General features: G+C 43.6%; 1 protein-coding gene across 6 annotated transcripts in view; it reads left to right on the forward strand.

Moving 5' to 3' along the window:
• The window catches only part of MARF1 (meiosis regulator and mRNA stability factor 1), a 31,950-nt gene that overhangs the window by 7,982 nt on the left and 6,357 nt on the right, over window positions 1–17,611 (forward strand). For 2 of the 6 annotated variants that reach the window (XM_019666108.1, XM_019666114.1), the window contains exons 5-22: window positions 405–631; window positions 2,153–2,270; window positions 2,853–3,025; window positions 4,461–4,889; window positions 5,092–5,249; window positions 5,337–5,495; window positions 6,686–6,878; window positions 7,732–7,910; window positions 9,152–9,232; window positions 9,854–10,090; window positions 10,452–10,571; window positions 11,279–11,457; window positions 12,686–12,906; window positions 13,651–13,793; window positions 13,962–14,095; window positions 14,903–15,105; window positions 15,254–15,481; window positions 15,695–15,925. In XM_019666108.1, coding sequence (XP_019521653.1) covers window positions 405–631; window positions 2,153–2,270; window positions 2,853–3,025; window positions 4,461–4,889; window positions 5,092–5,249; window positions 5,337–5,495; window positions 6,686–6,878; window positions 7,732–7,910; window positions 9,152–9,232; window positions 9,854–10,090; window positions 10,452–10,571; window positions 11,279–11,457; window positions 12,686–12,906; window positions 13,651–13,793; window positions 13,962–14,095; window positions 14,903–15,105; window positions 15,254–15,481; window positions 15,695–15,925 — 3,413 coding nt within the window. The remainder of the gene's footprint in view (window positions 1–404; window positions 632–2,152; window positions 2,271–2,852; window positions 3,026–4,460; window positions 4,890–5,091; window positions 5,250–5,336; window positions 5,496–6,685; window positions 6,879–7,731; window positions 7,911–9,151; window positions 9,233–9,853; window positions 10,091–10,451; window positions 10,572–11,278; window positions 11,458–12,685; window positions 12,907–13,650; window positions 13,794–13,961; window positions 14,096–14,902; window positions 15,106–15,253; window positions 15,482–15,694; window positions 15,926–17,611) is intronic. The other 4 variants (XM_019666109.1, XM_019666113.1, XM_019666110.1 and 1 more) reach the window with 4 other exon arrangements.

Here is a 17,611-nt window from a genome sequence, read left to right on the forward strand (position 1 = left end):
TTCCCCCTTCGTCACCTCTTACCTGTTCTCCGTGCTGAGTAGGTAGACAGCATGGGCGAAGCCTGAAAATCAGGGCCCAGTGTCCGGTCATCTATGTGTCAGGTTTCAGGGACTCATACCTACCCAGCATGAGATGGCTCATGCTTGCAATGGATTTATTGTGGGCTTAACTTGACCTTTAGATTTGTTCTCTCCTGAAAAATAGGGATAATCGCTAGAGAGACTATGGCAACTTGGGGGCTGTTTATTTTATTAGGTCAGCCGGTGAGGCTGGTATCCTTAAAGTTAACATCCATCAATAATTTCATTTTTCTGCCACTAAGAATGATAGGTAGCTGCCTATTTTATTTAATTTGCCATTTCTGTTTCACTATGTCTAATTGGAAGTGTTAACATTTCTTAAGGGTCACCAGAAATTGCCCTAGCCGGACAGGTGCTAGAAAACTTACCCCCTATTGGAGTTTTTTGGGATATTGAAAACTGCTCCGTTCCCTCTGGCCGCTCAGCGACTGCTGTTGTGCAGAGAATCCGTGAGAAGTTTTTTAAAGGCCACAGGGAAGCAGAATTCATCTGTGTGTGTGACATCAGTAAAGAAAACAAAGAAGTTATTCAAGAGCTGAATAATTGTCAGGTAAAAAAAAAAAGAATTTCAATCGATTATGGTAGAAGAATAAACGTGATTTTTTTTTTTTAAGAATTCCAAATTCTTTTTTAAAGAATTCAAAATTTGTTCAATAATAGGTATTTGTGCTCAGTTTGCAAATCAAGGAAATAAGCAAAAGATTATTTCTAAAGTGCAGTACATCCTGACTTAATGTTGCCAATAGGTTCTGCGACTTTAAGCAAAATGACATACAGTGAAACCAGTTTTACCTAATTGATGTAAACAAGAGTTAGGTTCCTACGGCATCTCATTAATGTGACAAAATGACATTGAATAAAATGACATTATTTGAGGGCCTGCTGTACTAAGAATCATTTAATCATGTCTAATTTTTCAGTCATGCTACTTATTTGTGACTAGTATCAAACCACTGTAATGGTTACATATGTATCATTGCCTTTGATTTTCATCACTGCTCTGTGAGCAAGGCACATAGGATTTATTATTTGCAATTTACAAACGAAACTGAGGCCTCCAAGTGGTTAAGCAGGTTTTTTTTTTAAGATTGCAGGGGGAGTAAGTGGATGAGCTAAGATTTAAGTCCAGACTGACTCCAAAGTATCTTGTCTTCAACTGTAACTAGACTCCGGCTCCTTGTCACACTTTATTTCTTGATATGCCACATTGCTGCTTAAAATGACATATTTATGTTCTTTCTAAAAACTAATAAATCCCGTGTGTGTGTATGTGTGTGTGCGTGCGTGCACGCATGTGGTTGAGGCACCTTTGAAAACAAACCTTTCCTTGCTTTGGAGGCTGTTATGAGTGAGCCTGATAGTTTTAACAGGGATAAACACATTTTTAACTCCCAAGGGGCAGATGCCTCTCTTCTCCCACCCCCTAACTGCAGGTCCTGAAAGCCATAGACAATGTATATAGCATAGACCAGGGGTGTCAAACTGGTGGCCCGCAGGCCGCATGCGACCCTCGAGGTAATTTTTTTGTGGCCCACGATGCTCTGAAATAAAATGAAAATAGAAAAAATTGTTATGAAGAAAATAGCGCTTAGAGGAGATGGAGACAATACCGTACACACAATTCCCTCGTTAACCCTTTAACTACTGAAGACGAGTATACAAAAAATTACCTCAAGGCGGCCCGCTGGCCGCCAGTTTGACACCTCTGGCATAGACAAATAACATCAAATACAGCTCCAAATCTTACCTTAATCACATATCAAATCTCTGCCAGTCCCAAATTGTTGGCAAAAACTATTCGTGAGCGCTCATTTAACTACTTCAAACTTCATTTCCTTTTCTCTACCTATTTTCTGAAAGGGGGCTGAAGTGCAAAAGCAGAAGACAAAAGATGGAGAACCAAATTTGAGATTAAGGAGATGTGGTTGTAGTTTTTTTTCCGTTCCTAAGTTGTACTCATAATAATGAGTTTCTTCCCTCGGGGACGCTCTCTTAAGATGTGGACAAAATGTGTAGTGATGGTCTCACTACAGCCTTTTTGCTCATTTGTCCTTACTATACATTCGTGCAGGTAACCGTCGCCCACATCAATGCTACTGCAAAGAATGCTGCTGATGACAAACTCCGCCAGAGTCTCCGAAGGTTTGCCAATACGCACGTCGCTCCCGCCACTGTTGTTCTTGTGTCAAGTAAGTGTGGCAGCATCTGCTCATGTCAGCTAAACTCACTGGGTGGGAATTGTCCTAGAAGCCAAAACATAAAACTTACTAAAGTGAATTGTGCCCCCAAAGAAGCTGAAATACATAGGGCATATTTATGCTTATCTCTGAGAACTGTTTAGGAAAAAAACATTGGGTCTACGTGGATTTCTGTATTTTCTCCTTGGAACTCGCGTAAGGATTCTTGTGGGGGCCAAGTTTATTAAAGAAAATGTTTTTTTCCCCCCCTTTACCCTGGGCCCAGTGTTGCTAATTTTATAAATCTAAGATGAGTAATTTCCAAAGTTGACATTCCCTAAAATACTAATATTTGCTCTGTTACCACTGAAGTAACTAACATGTTTTGGGATTCAGTAAAAGTGTGTGATAAAATTGTCTTACGTGTTAATGCTTCTGATAATGAAATGGGCGCCTATTCTAAAAAGGGAGGGGAGCAGCTTTGAATATAATCCAGCCATTCCTTCTTTCTCACTGAGTGTCAGCAGAGTTGTCTTTCTCTGTCAAGTGTTTCTAATGTCTGATGATGGGGTTGGGCTGTGCCTTTTCTTGCAGCTGATGTCAACTTTGCATTGGAACTTAGTGACCTGAGACATAGGCATGGTTTCCACATAATCTTGGTCCATAAAAACCAGGCCTCAGAAGCGCTGCTGCATCATGCTAATGAGCTGATCAGATTTGAAGAATTCATTTCCGACTTGCCCCCCAGGTTACCACTAAAAATGCCGGTAAGTGGGTTTGCATTCTTTTTACTGTGTTCCTGTGTTTGCTTAGGGAGGCGAAAGACAGCCCTTAACAAGAGGGTCTCCAGGCCTGGGGGGTGGTGGGTGCTGTTCTTTGTAAGAGGCTGGCCAGATTTTGAAATAAGACTTAGAAACCCTCAGTGCTTCTCTTACAAATATACCGAGACTTGATATGTACGAATGTTGCTTTTCTTTTTCAAAATATCATAGGGAATCGACTTTGTTTTACCTTATTAACAGCCACTTGTCGGTGTCTCCAAAGCTAGCAATGCTTTGTGTCAAATGGATAGAAATAATGGAATAAGAGTCATCAGTCCCTTTGTTTCCAAGTATTGTGGGCAGAGAATATGGTGATGGTTTGTACCGACCGGTGTGGCTGGAGTCAGACAGGAATTGTGCAGTTTTTAGGCATTTAATCCTTAATGCTCCAGCAGGGCTCGAGCCTGTTGCCTAAAGCTGCGTGCCCTGCCATTCACGTGCACAATTAGAAGTGGTTATTGCTACACCTTGATAGGAGAATGGGAGCATCCTTGCAGCAGGGTGAGCATTTCCGATAGTCTTGATCTGGGGTAAGAATGTTTACTGCCGTGCTGAGCTGTGTCTAAGATGTTTGGAGAATATCTGTGCATAGCTCTTACAGAAGCAGTAACAGTGGAGAGAGGCTATAGTGTGGGTGCAGCAGAAGAGTGGGCGTCCCATTCATTAAATACAGCCTGAACATAGTTAAATAACTTTACAGAGTTACAGAAGCACGTTAGAGAAATTATCTCACCCAACCACCTCACTGTAGGGAGGAGGAAGTCAGCACCTAGAAAAAGGAGGCAGTTCGGGGGAGGTCACACAGCTTGATGTCAGCAGAGCAGAGACAGGACCCTCGACCCCCAATCCAAGCACTTGCACTGCTAGTGCCCCTGCTGTGTGACTCCCCAGCCAAGCCAAGACTAGTCACAGGCTAAGGACGAGCTGCCTTGGTGGCCTGAGGAGTGACATACTTCAGTCTTCAGAGCCGCCCTCCTAATTCATTCTTGTTACTCATTATGTTTTTAGTCCTTTGGCTGTAGCTATGTTTCCTCCCTTCTGCTTCTGTTTGGCACTCACTTTTCTAATCTAGAAGACCTTTAAGTCAAATGTAGTGTTTTAGGTGAAAGATTGCCCACTATGGAGATCCTTCTTCCTTATACTTAAAAAAAAAAAAATTCAGAACATTGAATCTCACTAAGGTCATTCCCTAGAGTGATAACTTCAGGTACATTTCTCTTTTCCTGTGTTTTCCAGTCTAACTCAGTTCTCCTTGTCCCATCTAAGTCATGATTCCCTCCCCTCCAGGGTAGCTAGCTTGTTTGTAGGTCGCCCCCTGTTCTACTGTAACTGAACGTGTGCTTTTGAGGTGACCTGTTGTAACACTTCTCCTCTGTACCAGCAGTGCCACACTCTGCTCTATGTCTATAACCTACCAGCAAATAAAGACGGCAAGAGCGTCAGCAACAGGCTCAGACGCCTGTCCGATAACTGCGGCGGGAAGGTGCTGAGCATCGCAGGCTGCAGCGCGGTCCTCCGCTTCGTAAACCAGGACAGTGCAGAGCGGGCTCAGAAGCGAATGGAAAACGAAGATGTCTTTGGGAATAGGATCGTCGTGTCGTTTACTCCGAAACATCGGGAGCTCTGTGAGACCAAGAGTTCCAATGCAGTTACTGACAAAGCGAAGTCTCCCAAAAAACTTAAGAATCCAAAATTGTGCCTCATGAGAGATGCAAGTGAACAGCCTTCCAGTGCCAAAGCCACGCCTGGAAAAGGGTCGCAGGCAAATTCTGGATCTGCTATAAAAATCACAAATGTGAAAAGTTTGCAGGTAATTTTGATACCTCCTGCTTCCTGAAGTTCCTGGTAGGTTTGGTTTCTTGATCCCTGTGTTTTGTGCGCCTGTTTGCTTTTGGTATGTCCCCCCTTTACTTCCGTTTTTGATGGTACTCAAAGTCAAGTGGTTCCTGTGCTGGGTCTAACACACCTTGTGTACTTAAATTGTAAATGCCACTGCACTTGTCTCTTTTAAGGAGCTGTGCCGCGTGGAGCCAAAGACTGGCACGAGGAACAGCGAGCCCCAGCAGGGTAACCTGAGACTGGTGGCACCTCCTCACAGAAACTCGAGTGCTATAGCACCTGTACCGAAAAACTCCGGGATGGCAGACTCTGTTTACAAAACCAATCTGAAGTAGGTTGGATTACCCTTTCGCATAGTTGCTTCTCCAATGTGAGGGAAACCAAATGACCTTTTTCCCTTTGATTTTCCCTCCATTAGAAAAGACAACCTCACTGCCCGAAGTGTTACCAGTTCTCCTGTGGAGAAAAAAGACAAAGAGGAGACTTCGTTCCAAGTGAGTTACCCATCTGCTTTTAGCAAGTTGATCACATCAAGGCCGGTTGGTCCTCTGCTCACATCTCCATCTTGGTCATCTCGGTAAGTCCAACTTCGTGATCCATGGGGTGGTCACATGCAACAGAAAGGATAATAGGTTTGCGTAAAGGATTCAAGCAATACAGAAGCACATGAAGTAAAAGAGCAGTCTTGCACCCCTCCTCTGCCAGCCCCTTAGGTAATCTTGGCTAACGTTTGGAGGGAGTGCCTCTCCCCATCTTCCCTTCCTCCACTTGGGCATCGGTAAGCAGAGGTCAGAAAGAAGCTTGTCCTGGAGTTCCTGCCCAGCGATGGGGGTAGCACGTTAAGATGTCCTCACCATTTCCTTCACTTCATCGTGTTGAGGAAAAGGCCCAAACTAGACATGCATTGGTTATTCTTAATCATAGGATAATTATAGGAAGCTGTTTGAGAAGGAAGGGTCTCTGTAAACCACTGTAATGACACTTACCTGGTCTAAGCTTTCGAAACTCACACCGAGTAATTCCAGAGGCTTGGAAGACAGAAGGAGCCATAAGGCCGTGTTGCATCCTATGAGCTCCTCCCAGCAGTGTTTTCTTCTGAGTCGGTGAATAAAACTCACTGTATAAAGTGACTTTGTACCTGTAAAATTACATGTAAAAATTCACACAAAACTTTTCCTTGTAGGGAGAAGGACTGCAACACTGAGCAAGATTATCTAGCTTTTCCAAAACCAAGGGGAGGTTACATGACTTGCATTGGTATCATAAGCTAATTTCCTAAGAATAAATGCCCAAAGTAGAAAATTAATTCATCAGGCCTGCCTTTAATTTCTGCTTTTAGCTTTAAATAATCCAGTGAAACAATGTTTGATATTAAATAATTTCATGGCCATTTATCCGGTATCAACAGATAATACTTTTGACAATAAATCTAAATCAGTATATGTTTAAGATAAACACACATTTAAAAACCAGATTGTATTGTGGCAAGGCCTGTCTATGTATAGCTTCAAAGCCTAAATGATACAAACTAAACAGAATAGCGTTTTTAAAAATAATTTTTTTTAAAAATTTTATTGGGAAACAGTTTGTTTTTCCAGGACCCATCAGCTCCAAGTCAAGTAGTTGTTTCAATCTAGTTGTGGAGGGTGCGTCTCAGTGGCCCATGTGGGGATTGAACCGGCAACTTGGTGTTGTGAGCATTGCGCTCTAACCACCTGAGCTAACCGGCTGCCCTTTAAAAAATAATCTTGATATGTATGTTTTAAGCAGGAATATGTCTCCAAACCTTTTAAACAGAGCATCCCCACTTGCTTTCAACGTTGTAACTTCGAGCATTGGTGCCGACGGCCCAGACCCGTTTGCAAACGGTGCTGACATCCAGGTCAGCAACATCGACTACAGGTTATCCCGGAAGGAGCTGCAGCAGCTCATGCAGGAAGCATTTTCCAGGCATGGCAAGGTAACCTCTTCCTGTTCGTGCCTTTATTTTACCCTTTGCTGACATTTCAAAGTGAGAGGACTTAATTCCACACACATAACCACAGCCAGGATAAAGGTGTCACTGAACGAGTGTGAGCTCTCCCCTTTTGCCTTTGGTCTGCTTGTGGTGGGGCCACACATCCAATTTCTGGCACACAGCCCCAGAGAGCGGGAAACCTAGCAGAGAAGCACTAGTGGTCATGGGCACAGATTTAAATGGCACCTTGGGAAATACAACATTGATAGGCTTTAGTAGTTCACTCTGGCTGCTAAAATCTAGAAATAGACCCCCGTTGGGACGCCCTCTCTTTCAAGAGCTGTAACTTCCTCCTCTAATAAAACTATCCTCTGCTGCAAACTTATAAAGAAATTTTTTTAAATAATAAAAAAAATAAAAAATAAAATCTAGAAATAGGGTTATAAAATAATGTTGGCTGTTTTTATTAATATCTTACTATATGTGATTCAGTTTTTAGGTGCAGTTTGCTAAAAAAAAAAAAAATAAAAGCACCTTTTCCAGATTCTTAGAATGGCTATGCCCCAGGTTCTTGCTGGGTCTAGAGAAGACCCCAAAGACCCATTGCTCATGTTGGCCTCTGAGCCTGCATCTGAGAGCTGTGCGTGCCAGAGCACGCAGGCAGTCCAGGCCAGTGTCCTGTCCACGAAGGTCACCCATCCTGGTCACTCAGATCTGGTCGGCAGAAGTGCAGAGTTCGTACAAGTTCCCTCACGTCACTGAAGTTCACGAATATGTCCCTTAGTGATTCACCTTCGGCTTTGAGATGACCAGGCTCCGGGGAGACATGGCATTCCGTTTTCCTTTTCTGCCGTAGGTGAAGAGTGTTGAGCTCAGCCCTCATACAGATTATCAGCTCAAGGCCGTTGTTCAGATGGAAAACTTACAAGAAGCAATCAGTGCGGTGAACAGCCTCCACAGATACAAAATTGGCAGCAAGAAAATCCTGGTCTCGCTTGCCACAGGAGCTGCTAATAAATCACTCTCTTTACTGAGGTAAAAAAAACAAACAAGCAAACCATTTATTTCTGGAAATAACGTTTGGCCCTGAAACAATTTTGTAACTAATCAAAATAGGTTTTGTCACATTCCCAACCCTCTTGTGATGATCTCATATGCAATAATGCTTATTCTGAATTGATAGACATAGAAATAAGCTATAAGTTAGAAATAAACGAGGTAGAATAATTTGATTCATGTTCAAGTCATTAATCGAAGGTGAAGTACAGCCTAAACTTGGCAGGCACTTAGGAGTGAAATGATATGCCACATACTCAGGGAGCTTCTAAAAATAGTAGACCTCAAGAATAACAGTTTATGAACCTGGAAAGTCTGGAATAGTACCTTCAAATCTTAGTAGAAGGTGAATTGGTCTATAAAGGGTGGCTCTACATAGCTCCACACTCTCAATTACACATATATCCATGATGTCAAGTAGATACCCTGCCCCATAAGTCTCTTATGACTCTATCAATCTTAGGGATCTGGTGATGGGTTTATTCAGAATTAGCTTTGATTCTTCCTTGGCTCTTCCTGCGGTGTGGGTACTAGTATAACAAGACTCACTCCTGAATATCTATCTGTTTGGAGTCTCAAAGATGGTTTCTCTGACGTGTACGTCACCATTTTTTAAAATTCTGGGGTTTTTTCCCTCTAGAATAAAAATAATGCTCAATGAAGAAAATTTGGAAAGTTTAGAAACAAAAGAAGCAAAAGGGGTAGAAATCATCTATAATCCTATGGCTCAAAGCCAATCACTCGGAACAGTTTGGCTTTTTGTTTTCCCTTTGAGTATTTTTTGGTGCTTTTTGTGTTTAAAAACCATAGTTGAATATTCAGTTTTTATCCTCAACAGCAGAAATTCCATTCCTATATCTCTAACATATGAACTGCAGTGCGGCAGGAGATATTTACGCTCTTCTGCCTTTTGTTCTGAATTAACACAGTGTTTTTCTTACTGAGTAGTGAGTGTCTTTGTGATCACACGTGTGGAAAGCCTTATGCTTGACTCAGAGAAAAATCCCAGCGTGTGACTTAATACCCTTCAATTGCCTTGTTCCTAAAAGCCTGTCTTTAAGTTTTTCTAGAAAATAAATTCTGATGTGCCAGAAACTGATATTTACACATACGTTGTGTTCATAAATTTTATGTACTCTGTTTTTAAACGACAACTTGGAAATCATCTGTTGACTTCCAGCAGCGTTTGTTCTGTAATGGATGAAAACTTTGTTTTACAGTGCCGAAACAATGTCTGTTCTTCAGGACGCTCCCGCCTGTTGTCTCCCTCTTTATAAATTTACAGATATCTATGAAAAAAAGTAAGTTGTGTGTTTTTTTCATTGATCTGTCATTACTGATAGGTGACTTCCAGAATTCCAGTACTGATTGATGACTGATTGGCATAACACTGCTATAGTATTTCTTAAGGAGCTTCTAACCTGGTGAAGGAAAAGAGACAAAGACAGAGTGTTCAGATTTCAACTTCAACTTGAACATACATTTGGACAACTGCCTCCATTTTTAGCAAATTTAGACCTCAGTCCTCAAAGCTGTACTTCCCTTTTTTGTCTGACTAGTTTTATCATTTACTGAGGGAACATTTTTGAGCACCTTCTAAACTGTAAGCTGCAGGATGACTGGTCTGACCTGACAGCGTGTCTTAATACCCAACACAGTAGATGCTCAACTAGTGACAGTGGAACGACAGGCTAGGGCTCTGTGGAGACGCAGAGCTGGGAAGACACAGCCCTTGGCCTCGAAGGAGTGGCAGGTACCATGATTCCTAGTGAATGAATTCATAGCAGAATTATTCCAGTTTTATTTTTTAAGAGTCAGAGGCACCCATTCTTGGTTGTAGCCTTTTACGTAAACAGGACAGGCATTTCTGTAGAATTAGAGAAAAACGTTCTATCTCACCATCTCTTTTTCCTTGCTTTTAGGTTTGGACACAAGTTGAATGTGTCAGATTTATATAAATTAACAGACACGGTCGCGATCCGTGAACACGGAAATGGAAGACTGGTGTGTCTCTTACCCAGCAGTCAGGCACGACAGAGCCCACTGGGGTCTTCCCAGTCACATGACGGCTCCTCAACGAATTGCAGCCCAATTATATTTGAAGAGTTAGAATATCATGAGCCTGTCTGCAGACAGCATTGTTCCAATAAGGATTTCAGGTAGATTGCCCATTTCCCTTTAGAAAAAATCCTTTCGTATACGGTCGCGGAATATCTGTCAGAATTACCTTGCTAACATTTTTAAATTTTTTTTAATTAGTTTCATGTGTACAGAACAATGCAATAATTATCCTTTTCACCCCTCACAAAGTAACAACCCCCCTCCCCCTATCCACTGCCCTCCCACACCCGATGTCATACTTATCTATTACAATTCCATTGACTCCATTCCCACACTCCACATCCTGTGGCTATATGTGTATATAATTGTAGCTGACATACAGTATTATTCAACATCACCTTGCTAACATTTTAGACCACTAGGAAATGTCAGCAGACCATTTTGTCCTCTTTCCTGCAGTGAACATGAGTTTGATCCAGACTGTTATAGGATTCCTTTTGTGATCCTCTCTCTGAAGACGTTTGCACCCCAGGTTCACAGTCTGTTGCAGACACACGAGGGCACCGTACCTTTATTAAGGTGAGTGTGTCAAAGCCATTGTGGTGTTATGCCGTAGCGCTCCTTCCAGAAGCCTGCCCTGTCTGTCCACACCTCTCCCCAAGCAAGTATCGTAGAATGCTTCATCCTAACGTCTTCAGCCTTGCCGCCAGTTAAAATATATCTGAAATGGACCCATTCACTCAGTATTTCAACAAAAACATTTCTGTTTGTGCTGAATTTTTTAAACAAAACCATGAATAGGACAGTTTCCTCTCCACGAAGAAGAGGTTATTCTAAGGGCTGTAATAGGAGTGTGCATAAGTGTGCACAAGAAGTGTGCACAAGGAGGTGTATGCAACCTCAAAGAGTTGTAGATTGCAGAATTTGAGTGAGTCCCATCACCACACTATGACCATCTGGTAGATGACGGAACAGGGGCCAGCACAGACTGAGTTGCCTCAAGGCCTGCGATAACACTGAAGCAGAAAAATAACTCCCTTGGAATCCATGTGCCTTATTTTTAGCTCCCTCTGCTGGAAAATTGTCCAGGGATTCCTAATACCGCCAGAATGCATCAGGAGGCAAATCCCACAGGGATTGACTCCCTGGGACTTGAAGTTTCACTCCAAACTCAGATTGTGGGCATTTAAGTGAAGTGTTTATTAATGGATACATTAAAATAAAGACCTCTGTTTAGCAGGTGCTCTGCTGTCCCATTGTTTTCATTACCTTTGTTCTCACTTCAGCTTTCCAGATTGTTACACCGCAGAGTTTGGCGAACTGGAAGTCATGCATGAAAACCGAGGGGACGGGGTTCCCTTAGAACACCTCATCACCTGTGTTCCAGGTGTCAGCATTGCCACTGCACAGAATGGCGTCAAAGTAGTGAAGTGGATTCACAACAAGCCCCCACCTCCAAACACAGGTAGGTGTCAGGGGTTTGGTACTCTCGGGCCTCCATCCAGGTGAGAAGAGGCTGTTGGCTGTTGCCTTGAGCAGCAGCACCGTTGGCCAAGCAGAAAGCACCACGGGTGTCTCTTTTCATCTAAAAACTACTCTCTCAAGTGCAAAGGTTTGGCAGAACTAGATTCTTTCAAAGTACCAGCATAAATTATGGAAAACACTTAAAACCCAAATTCTGCAGTTACAAATCTCTCCAGCTCCATGATTTTGTGAAGCTTTGCGACTTGGCCATTGACTGGCGTTTAAAAAGTAGTTTCAAATATTTGAAGGAAATAACTCTGAATGCAGATTTACCTTTGAAATTCATTTTAGTCGATGTTTCTGACTTTGATAAATGTGCAAACAGATTTAACTTTAAAAGCCCAGGACATCTGAACCTGGAGTTGGGTGACTTTCTGAGTTTTGGGCATGCCCGAGTTGCAGCTGTCTAATCCTGCTCCCTGTGAACAGCACTTCACAGTACTGCCTTCATACCTCCACTGCCTTCTCTTTGGCCCCCAACACATCCTCCTTTCCTCTCCCTCCTCCCCCTGCCCTACAGGAGGAAAGGTGTGATGACCAGGGAGCTCTCTTTGTACCAAAGCCTCTTATCCACCTCCCGCTGCCCTTCCCCTCAGTCCCAGACGACTCTGGGTCCTGTATATTATGCTGTTAAAACTTCTTAATTATATGAATGTTCGACATAAATGTGAAAACCAGTTTCTTAGTTTTATATCATGCTAGCCTTGCATTGCTTTCCATGGTTTTCTTGGGCAATGTTTTCAGATGCTCTGTGGGTTAATTAGGCGCTTCTGCGCTACCTGCTTGAAGACCATTTAGAATTTTGCTTCTGTAGGAGCGTATGTTCCATGGGACCAAATTACAAATGGATCTTTGAAATACAACCGGTTTATAAGCGGGAAGCTTCCTGTGTATTTTCACTTCTGCTTTCAGTTAAACCTGGTGAATGATGCTTTACTTTGGCTACTTGACTCTGAGAGGCAATGGGAAAGCCCATAAATGAGGGGGGCTCGCTTGTTCATTATATGGGACCTGAGCAGAGAGGCCAAGAAGTAAAGTGGCTGTTTGTTCTCATCTGGTTGGTCACAGTTGAGCTCCACTGAAGAAGTCAAGGTTAGTGATCTGTATTTCCGCTGATGAAGTCATGCTGTATGTCTTACCACCTGTTCTTTTTTCTCCCTACTCTCTAGACCCTTGGCTTCTGCGTTCTAAAAGTCCCGTAGGTAACCCCCAGCTGATCCAGTTCAGTAGAGAAGTGATTGACTTACTGAAGAGCCAACCATCCTGTGTCATACCAATTAGCAACTTCATCCCGTCCTATCACCACCATTTTGCCAAGCAATGCCGGGTATCAGACTATGGATATTCCAAGCTGATTGAGTTATTAGAGGCAGTGCCTCATGTGCTGCAGGTAAGGAATGTGAGGGGGTTACTGTGTAAAGATAGGGGTGCTCCTCCCTGGCTCTGGCCACCTCAGCCAAACAAACAGGATAGCTGGTAACCTAACTAATTCCGAAGAAGTCACCTGAGAGCAAAACGTCCTGCACAAGCTTTCTTTGTCGTGCAGAAAACACACACAGGGTGGCTCTGAGCTAACTGAAAGGAACTCCATGGAACTCTGAGGGGCATTTTCCTTCCAATCTCTGTAGACGGCCCTTCCTCTCCGCAGCTGTTCATTATTCCATGGGAGCTGCCCTGGGCATGGGCTTACCTTTCTTATAAATGAATTGCAGACCAGTTACTGGGCTGGAGCTTGTGTGGGTTTCTAACAAGTCTTTGCCTGTTAATTTATAGTTACAATGGCTTCCTATCTGTAAAACAGCGTCCCACTTGTAAAAATGGCCTGAAAAGCTTCAGATATCTATTAGAGACAAAATTATTCACCTGAGCTGACAATATGCTTTTCATTTCTATACCTGTGACTATTTGGGAAGGGTGTGCAGGGCAAAAGAAAGAAAGGGTCCTGGGCACCTGAGCGGTGGTTCATTTTGAGCCTTTATGGTTTGTCGATGCACCTGTGTGGCAGGATTCAGATCTCACACTAAAGGGAGAACAACTTTCTCTCCAGTAACAGGAGAGAGAAGAGCCAGCAGCCAGAAAGGCAGTATCCGCCAAGGCCTTACGAGTAGAAATAATCCAAGTGTTTGATTTGCAGATTCTCGGAATGGGCTCCAAACGTTTGTTGACCCTCACACACAGGGCCCAGGTGAAGCGCTTCACTCAGGACTTACTAAAACTTCTCAAATCCCAGGCCAGCAAACAGGTCATTGTGAGAGAATTCTCGCAGGCTTATCACTGGTGAGTTGATGAGAAGAAGGAAAAAAAAATGGAAGCAAAAATGTTAAAATAGTTTTTCTTCCTTCCAAGTTTAAGTAATTATTTAACTTTCCTATGTAGCATTCTTTTGGAAAACTTAGTTATTTTGACAAGTCTCATTCTTTCCCTGTTTCCATGGTTGAAATCTAGGTGTTTCTCAAAGGACTGGAAAGTCACCGAATATGGGGTCTGTGAGTTGATGGATATCCTGTCGGAGATCCCAGACACAACCATCTGCTTGTCCCAGCAAGAGAACGAAACGGTGATTTGTATGCCCAAGAGAGGTATGTGCTTTGGGATCCACTGGCAGAAAGCAGTCTGTCTTGGGTTATCTGAACATGGCACCACACAAGGGATGCATTTCTGTCCTCTGTGGTTCCCGAAGATTCCATGCCAAGTACAGTGTGAAGACTGCTCTGCTCTGCAGTGGATCCTGGGTCCTTCAAAGTAGGTGAAGCCACTTGTTGAGAAGAAAAGCAAGCTAGTTTTGAAGAATTCACTCTATAAAGGGGGAAAGGATATGACCGGTATTTTCTTAAAATGACTCTCCAGCCTGTCTGTGGCTGTTTACACCAAAATTATCCAGTTGAGAGTTGTCTGTGTGTATCATGTTCACATACGGGGTGGGAGACGGGTGGGGAGGGGGAGAGCTAGAGAAATCATATCTAGTTTATAAGATTACCTAAGTGTGTATGTGTATTTCACTGTATACCATGATAGTATCATGAGTTCCTGGTGTTCTGCTCTTGAGCGAGCTGAAACCATCAGCAAAGAGAAGCAGCGTGGGGTGGCTGGTTAGCTCAGGTGGTTAGAGCACAGGCTCGATTGGTTGTCAGTTCGATCCCCACATGGGCCAAGGAGCTGCGCCCTCCACAACTAGACTGAAGACAACTACTTGACTGATGGGTCCTGGAAAAACACACTGTTCCCCAATAAAATTTCTTTAAAAAATAAAAAAGAGAAGAGTGTGTGTGTCTGGAAGGCAAAGGTGATGTCTGTTATAATCTGTGCATCGGATTGACTACAGTAATAATCTGAAACACAGATGAGGAGGAGATGGTGATTTCTGCTTTCTGTTGTTGTTTTTTAAGAACGTACCCAGGATGAAATAGAAAGGACAAAGCAGTTCTCCCGGGATGTTGTGGATCTGCTGAGGCACCAGCCCCATTTCCGGATGCCCTTCAATAAATTTATCCCTTCCTATCATCACCACTTTGGCCGGCAGTGCAAACTTGCATACTATGGGTTTACCAAACTACTTGAACTTTTTGAAGCCATACCTGATATTCTACAAGTAAGTAAAGCAAGTGTATTTTTCTGAACAATATCTGGGGAAATTTTTTTTTTCCTGAGAAGTAGGGAGTTATAAAATAGGATGAAACTTTGAAATATTTCTATCAGAGAATCTGTGTTGTTGGTTCATTATCTATGTGTTTTCCCAGGTACTGGAATGTGGAGAAGAAAAAATCCTCACGTTGACAGAGGTAGAACGATTCAAAGCTCTAGCTGCCCAGTTTGTTAAGCTCCTCCGGTCCCAGAAAGATAACTGCCTTATGATGACAGATCTGCTCACAGAATACGCCAAAACTTTTGGTTACACGTTTCGTCTCCAAGACTATGATGTCAGCTCGGTCTCAGCTTTAACACAGAAACTTTGCCATGTTGTAAAGGTAAACAGCGTTTTGTTTCCGCTCCAGGCTCACCTGAAGTGTTAGTCTGGTGTCCCCAAGAAGCTGAAAGCAAGCCCACTCTCTCGACTGCAGTTTAAGAGAAAGGAGAGATTTTCCCCCCGTGGTCTCATGAGCCAGAATGAAATGAGCTGAGCTGGGTGTGACCTGGTTTGTGCTTTGAGCTGGGATGAGTGCGAGTTCTTGCTTCCCCAGGTTGCTGACATGGAGTCTGGCAAACAGATCCAGCTGGTCAACCGCAAGTCCCTGCGCGCACTCACCGCCCAGCTGCTGGTACTGCTGATGTCTTGGGAAGGGGCCACCTGTCTTTCTGTCGATGAGTTCGGGAGACATTACGAAGCTACCCACAGCACTCCTCTCAACCCCCGTGAATATGGATTCATGACCTTGACCGAACTTCTGAAGAGTCTGCCTTACTTAGTTGAGGTACGAGTGCTGACGTTGAATTAGGTATTTCTGGGTTGCCTTGTGGTCTAGGTTAGAGGGTGCAGAGCTGGAGGGGACCAATCGGTTATTTTCTAGTTGAAGAAACCGAGGTATAGGCAGGAGCAGGCACCCTGCCCAAATGAGTGACAAGCCAGGACAGAAGCCCTGGCCACCGGATTCTTGAACTGGGGTGCTTTCGTCCAACACCAGGCCTGATTTTGCTACTGTTATTACCTCTTTCTGAATTAGAGGAATTTTGAAGGGGGGGGTTTCATGTGACACCAGCCAGATACAGGTCAGAAAGGAAGACTGGCTGGCTGGCCACCCAGGTAGCCTTTCAAGAACGGCACTTTAAGATTAGAAGACTCGGAAGAGAATATTACAGAAATAGATGAGGTCCTAGAGAAAACTTACCAAAACTGACTCAAGAAGGTAAACATTAGACCGATTACCACAAAGGAGACATTAAAGAGCATTGAACTTTTAGCACTGAAAAAGGCACCAGGACCAGATGGGTTAACAGTGGGTTTCAAATAACCCTTAAAGAACAGATAACTCCCAAGTTCTTAAAAACCATTCTAGGCCACTTAAAAAAAGAGGCAGAGCTCACTACTTCATTTTATAAAGCCAGAATAGCTCGAGTACCAAAAACCCAGTATAGTCCCCAAAAGGAAATGATTCTAAATAAGATGTTAACCCATAAAATCCAGCAATGTAAGGAAAGAATGATATACTGTTGTTCTCATGTAACCATGTGATTGGTAACTAAATAGGTAAAAGATACAAAACATTAGTCAGGCTCCCCTGAGCCTTCTAGACTAGACCTCGGCATTGAATGTCAGTTAGTAGTGGATATCTTAGGAGTTTTCCATCCGCCAACATCCTCCATCCCCCCTTGGCTATACATCCCCATTTTTATGTGTTGTGGGCTGACCCTTGAACAACGCAGGGGTTAGGGGCATCAATGCCTCGAGCAGTTGAAAATCAACATATAACTTTGATTCCCCAAAATATTTTTTTTTAAGATTTTTATTGGGGAATTGGGGGATGGGAACAGCGCTGGGGAATTAGGGGAAGGGGAACAGACAAGTTGCTGTCCTTTTGTTCTTCAGTCTAGTTGTGGAGGACATTGCTTCACTGGCCCAAGTTGGCACCATCATTGCGCTCTTCCTGGGCGAGGCAGATCAGTCGCCGGCTTCTGGACAGCTGCTCATGGCGGCTGCTGGCCGCTCACGGTGGCTGCTGGCTACACACGGTAGCCCATGGCAACCCACTGCAGCAGGGGCTGCAGCCTACGCCGTCGCCGGCGACTCACGGCAGCCCAGCTCCAGGTTGAGCTGTTGTTTAGCATCTTAGCTATGGAGGGCAGTGTCACTGGCCCTCATATGTGGGATCCGAACCGGCGTCCTCTGGCATCCCAAGCCAGCTCTTAACCATCGCGCCACTCGGCCGGCCCGATTCCCCAAAATCTTAATTGTCCCTTGGTGTCCACAGGAGATTTGTTCCAGGATACCCCCCAAGACACCAAAATCCACAGATCAGCTCAAGTCCCCTGTGTAAAGTGGCCTTCTGCATCTGTGGACTTCCAACCACAGATCAAAAACAGTACAGGTATTTATTGAAAAAAATCCACATACAAGTGGACATGCACAGTTTGAACCCGAGTTGTTCAAGGGTCAGCTGTAT

The sequence above is a fragment of the Hipposideros armiger genome, unplaced genomic scaffold (assembly GCF_001890085.2).
Source record: "Hipposideros armiger isolate ML-2016 unplaced genomic scaffold, ASM189008v1 scaffold_460, whole genome shotgun sequence".
NCBI lineage: Eukaryota > Metazoa > Chordata > Mammalia > Chiroptera > Hipposideridae > Hipposideros > Hipposideros armiger.